The sequence below is a fragment of the Gymnoscopelus braueri genome (assembly GCF_963280865.1).
Source record: "Gymnoscopelus braueri genome assembly, chromosome: 21".
Classification (NCBI taxonomy): Eukaryota; Metazoa; Chordata; class Actinopteri; order Myctophiformes; family Myctophidae; genus Gymnoscopelus; species Gymnoscopelus braueri.
The window spans coordinates 12873907-12879633 of NC_137623.1; the positions used below are offsets into that span (position 1 = coordinate 12873907).

The 5727-nt window shown below is 43.0% G+C and overlaps 1 protein-coding gene across 1 annotated transcript in view; it reads left to right on the forward strand.

The window, feature by feature from the left end:
* Window positions 1-1133: 1133 nt before the first annotated feature.
* plcxd2 (phosphatidylinositol-specific phospholipase C, X domain containing 2) overlaps window positions 1134-5727 on the forward strand; it is a gene marked incomplete at both ends in the record, with an annotated part of 11950 nt that continues 7356 nt past the window's right edge. Inside the window, 5 exons of the mRNA XM_080417396.1 lie at window positions 1134-1236; window positions 1830-1966; window positions 2838-2957; window positions 4166-4219; window positions 5696-5727. The exon at window positions 5696-5727 is cut by the window's right edge and continues 124 nt beyond it. Of these exons, the coding sequence (XP_080273522.1) occupies window positions 1134-1236; window positions 1830-1966; window positions 2838-2957; window positions 4166-4219; window positions 5696-5727 (446 nt within the window). The remainder of the gene's footprint in view (window positions 1237-1829; window positions 1967-2837; window positions 2958-4165; window positions 4220-5695) is intronic.

Here is a 5727-nt window from a genome sequence, read left to right on the forward strand (position 1 = left end):
GGGAGCCATGAGCATATATTGATTCATTAGGAGCTGAACTAACCATCACTGTTTTCCCCACCGTGCCATATATACTATTTAGGCTGGGTTTTTGCTATTGGACTGTGTGCAATAGGGTTGACTGAGGACAGAGCTCTACTGGGCCATTAAGTAGCGTTGCATGAGTTTGATTTTGGTTTTGCGTATTTGTATTTTGTTTTGATTTGCTTATTTACTTTTTTTGCTTTTGGTTTTGCATTATTTGGATTTGATTTGTTTAATTTCTGTATATTTAGTTTAGAGGCCCAAGTAGGCCCCGAAGCCCTTACCCTTATTGCCCCTTTGCCTCTTGGGTTTAGTCCCTTTGCAGAACTCCCAGTAATACTAACGGTGTTCTTCCTTTCTGTATTTTAACCTGACTATTTTTTATACCAACTGTTTGAATAAACTTGACACATTTGATACATCAGCCTCTGGTTCTGTTCATTCTGAACCCGTACCTTTCTGGGGAACCTTACCTTGTTCAGTCATGTGTGTGTGTGTGTATATATATATATATATATATATATGGTTAATGTGTTTAAAGGATCCCTCACTCCTATATGTGTGGGCGGCGTAGTCATTGCTTTATATCGCCCTGCTACTAAAGAAAGAAAGAGAGAAAACGGGCTTCCAACTCTGCCACTGTTTGACATCCATCCCCTCCGTCCATCCCGTCTCTCTCCCACCTCTTTTTGTTGTGTGTGTGTGCGTGTGTGTGTGTGCGCGTGCGTGCATGGTGCGTGCGTGCCCGGTGCCCGGTGCCCACACACAAATGGTTGCAGCCACACTCAAAGGTGCAGGGGGGAGGGGTCACGTTAACGAGTGTAATTTCTAAAGAGGATTATCTTCCGTCCTTAGTGGGTGTGTGCCTGCTTGGGAAGTACCACTAGAATGACAATGGGACACATGGGAGGAGAGCTGTCACTGTTGAAGCTGGCAGTGAGTGACCCACAGGGGACACTCAAGGGGTCCTCAAGATGACTTCTGTTCATTTATCCACCGCCTCCATATGGATTCTCTCGAAATGGAAAGTTCTTGTGCCAATTTCTTAGTCCTGGCCATTGAAGGTTCCTGTTATTAAGTGGTCCGTCCATCCATCCATCCATCCTGACATGAAGACACGACCTGCGGGCATCGGCAGCTCCAACGCCGACTGGATGGGCTCACTCTCTCCCAAGCTGACTGCCATGCCCCTTAAATACCTTGCTGTGCCAGGTAAGCTTTTTGTGTGTGAAGTTAATACCGACTCATTGTGCGAGTTCGGCTAGTTCCGACCAGGCGGGCAGTTTGACTGGACTTGAGCAAGAGTTCATTTCATGAGGGCTGACTATGACAGCACTGTCTGGGACCATGTTGTAGCCCAGTGGTTTTCAACCCTTTTCATATCCAAGGTCCATTATTTATTTGGCATTTGTGCCACGGAACCACCGTTTGGATACGATTTTGTCCACAATTCCATGATGGTACCATAGGAGAGATGTTTGATCAACATAACAATTCTTTAATTAAGTAATGCAGATGTTTAACAATAATGTATTTATTTTTTAAAGATCTATAAGGGTCCATTTGGTTACCAACTCTCCATCATTTAGCTGGGGACCACCTGGAAACCCCTCAAGGACCCCTGGTGGTCCCCAGACTACTGGTTGAGGACCACTGTTATAGCCTATCACTCTGCTGCTGCTGCTGTCATCATCATCCTCATCATCATTGTAATTCTCATTGTTCTCTCTCTCTCTCTCTCTCTCTCTCTCTCTCTCTCTCTCTCTCTCTCTCTCTCTCTCTCTCTCTCTCACACACACACACAGGGTCCCACGATTCTTTCACCTACTGGGTGGACGTGCACGCTCCCGTGGGTCCAGATCAGAAGGCCTACGTCAAGTACCTGGCTACCGTCTTCAGACACATGGCCAAGAAGGTTATGGTGAAGTGGGCCATGACCCAGGTAACAAACACACCTTCAGCAGATCCACGTACACTGGTTGGGTGTCAAACCTTTTCATGTCAAGGACCCCCAAATTAATATGTATTTGGCTGCGGACCAAAATATTTTGTGCCAGGGATCCCCATGCAAGATTTGTGTTGTTAAAATGTCTAACTTTTTCCACATTTTTTTTTTTTTAAGAAAAAAGGATCTACAAGCTCACAATGCGTCACATTGCGACGCAGTGTGAGCCTGTATAAATTGCATATTTTCAAATAACCGTTGTATGTAGGGTTACAGTGGTTAAACTGATTTTGATGCTATATGATCTAAGTTTGCTGGGGACCCCCTAGAACATACATGGGCAACTGGCGGCCCGGGGGCCACATGCGGCCCCCACCTTCACTTAATGCGGCCCACAGGTTAATATTGGAATACTGATATGTTATTGATTTCAGCTGTTACAATTCCAAACATGCAAACATGACCCGCTTTAATTACTTCAGTCTATATTAGTAGCTTAATGACTAGTAATTATATTCTATTGTCTTTGTTATGTCCAATGTATTTGTGTTTAAGTTCATAAAGCTAACTTAAGTTTAACTAAATGCATTTGAAATTAAATAGAAATGTAACTTTTCGGGATTCCAATTCAAAAGTAGCAAAAATTAAATCAGGATTCCAATTCAAAAATAGCAAAAATAGCAGATCTACAAGCTCAAAACGCGTCGCGCTGCGGTGCATTATGGCACCCCTGCCCTAGAATGGCACCCCTGCCCTCGAACCTCGCTAAAGGACCCCACTTGGAGAACCACTGACGTAAACAACATCGCTGCTTCCTTCCCAGAAGTGTGTGATGTGATCTGATGTTTACATGTCGTCCCTTTGTCAGAACCTGACGTTTAAGGAGCAGCTGGATGCCGGCATTCGTTACTTTGACCTGAGGGTGTCCTCCAGGCCGGGGGAGCGCGACAATGACATCTACTTCATCCACGGCCTGTTTGGACACAAGGTGGACATCTACTGATATGTTCATATAGCCGTGTCCTTCTGTCTCCTTTGCTTGCTTTGTTTTGTTTGGAATGCTCAGTATTTTATCTGTCTGTCTGTCTGTCTGTCTGTCTGTCTGTCTGTCTGTCTGTCTGTCTGTCTGTCTGTCTGTCTGTCTGTCTGTCTGTCTGTCTGTCTGTCTGTCTGTCTATCTAGCTATTTATGCATGATATATCATAGATAAATGATATGTAGAAACACTGATGAGTCTACTCAGTATTTTTCAATCTCTCTCTCTCTTTGCCTTTTGCTGTCACACATGCTGTAATGCTCTAGTAATGCTGTACATTATCACCATTCATGCATTAATGTGTGTAGACAATGACATACTCACAAGTGTCTCATTCAGAGATGACTCATAAGTAATTTCCTGACCCTAATCTGTGACTGGCTTACCTGGCACGAGACAGAGACAATAGACAGACAGACAGACAGACAGACAGACAGACAGACAGACAGACAGACAGACAGACAGACAGACAGACAGACAGACAGACAGACAACTTAGAGTAGCTGTAAGAACCGTGCACACAGTACCTTAAACCACCTGCTACAATGTCTTAGGAAACCAGATCAAAATAAATGTACTCTAATTTACCTGTACATGTGATAGATACAACATGTTGCTTTGCTGTAAACGTTACTGCTCTGACATTGGCCATTCATTTATGTATCTAGGACCCGTGGCGGTTAGACACTTATGGCAATAGTTCTTGTCCATTAGTTCTTGTTTGGCAGTAGTTCTTGTCCATGTGTGAAGTTGCTTTGGTGAAAGCATACAGTACACATTGAGTTGGGCTTGCTGATGGCAGCAACAGTATGATAACACAATTATATAATGTAAGATTATACAGTATAATGATATAAGAGTATTATGTTTAGGCAGAATCGACTTTATTGTCACATCATGGGTTTACAGGTGTAAAACAGTGGCATTGTGGCCTGCCCAGGGCTTGGTTTTCTGCCGCTTTTTAATGTCTGTATTACCATTTTATTGTCAAAGAAAGAGGACAGGACAGAATAGGTGCATATAGCTGACGGAATTGTCATGTCAATACATACACATAAGGAAGGTAGTGCACACATCGTGGCCCAGGCACATACATACTCATATACACATTCACTTGACTTCTCTGCAGAACCCTAACATCTCTCTATTTCTCTCTTAAGGTAAGGGACGGGCTGTCAGACATCAACACGTTCCTGAACAGACACAACAAAGAGGTATTTATTCCTTCCATGTATTTTAAATGTCCCTTTCTATTCTGCTGTATTTAGAAGATACTGTGAAATTGTTTACATAAAGTAATGTGGCAGCTGCTGAAGAATGCTGTACGTAGCGTTGGTGTATATAATATACCAAGCTCATATGCACGTGTACATACGCCAAATATATATTTTTTGCACTCTCTCTCTCTTCTTTTGATTTATTTTTACTGTTTTATTATTATTATTATTACCTATGCTGCTGCATTGTCTGAGGGAAGCCGAACAAAAATAACTTTTACTCTTATGTATCTGTACGCAATATGTAACAATAAAGCAAAACCTTGAACCTTGAACCTCCCACTGCGAAACATCTTGAAATTTGCATTGTTTGTAAGAAATACTCCACAAGAGTGCAGCACTGTGGAGACTGGGGTTTGAATCCTCCATGGTAGCCTACATCTGGTTTCGGACCGGTGCTCCAACGAACACAATTGGCCGTGTTTGCCGGGTGGGATGGGTGTTCCCTGTCGCTGAATTAGCAACGTCTACAGGTTGGTCAGGGTGCCTGTTCAGCGGGGAGTGGAAACGAGAAGGATAGCGTGTTCCTGGCCCAGATCGTGGCCTAGTGGTCCGGGCACTTAGGCTCTAATGTCGCCTGACAGCACATCGCATGTTCGAGTCCCATTCCCGACAATCCTTTGCTGCATGTCTCTCCCCATCTCTCTCTACCTGTCAATCTCCACTGTAAGCTATCAATTAAAGGATCTACACCATGATCCGTCACGTCAGGGTGCAAATCAGTTTGGCCTGTTTTAAGACCAATTTACAGAAAACCCCAGATTTGCTGTGAAAGGCAGAAAAGCCCCGAAACAATATTTAGAAAAAAGAGATGGATATCGTGTTCCTCCACTCGCGTTAAGCCCCTTGATTGATTGATTGAATACTTTGTTAACAGTTTGCAAAGACAAGCACAGGGAAGTACATTTCAATTCAAGGTCTGTTAAGAGTATGGTTTTTGTTTAATTTCAAGGGCCCCCATAACTCTGAGAGTGTACAAATGGAACCAAATGGACCCTTACAGGTCCATTTGGTTCCATTTGTACACTCTCAGAGTTACACACCCGCAAGGGGCCATTTAGTAGCAGTAGCAGAGTGTTTCCAGTGAGCCAACATGCACAATATCGGCACCCTGACTATGTTTGACCAGAATGGAACAGAGCCTTCATTAGTAACACCTGTGAAGGAAGTAAGAAGAGGCCCAATTTCTTTACAATATGACTGCTGTGCATAGAGGCTATTGGGAATTGGCGACTAAATCAGGGGAAAATGAAAAATGGTAAGAAGAATTGGAGAGAAAACAAATACTTTACTGAATGATCATTTATGTATCGACTGTCTGATGTATTCATTCATCTGTTTATTGACTGACTGATCAAACAAACAATTAATTAGCCAATCAATTGATTAATTGACTATTAATACTCCTTCAAGGTGGTGTTCCTGGATTTCAACCACCATTATGC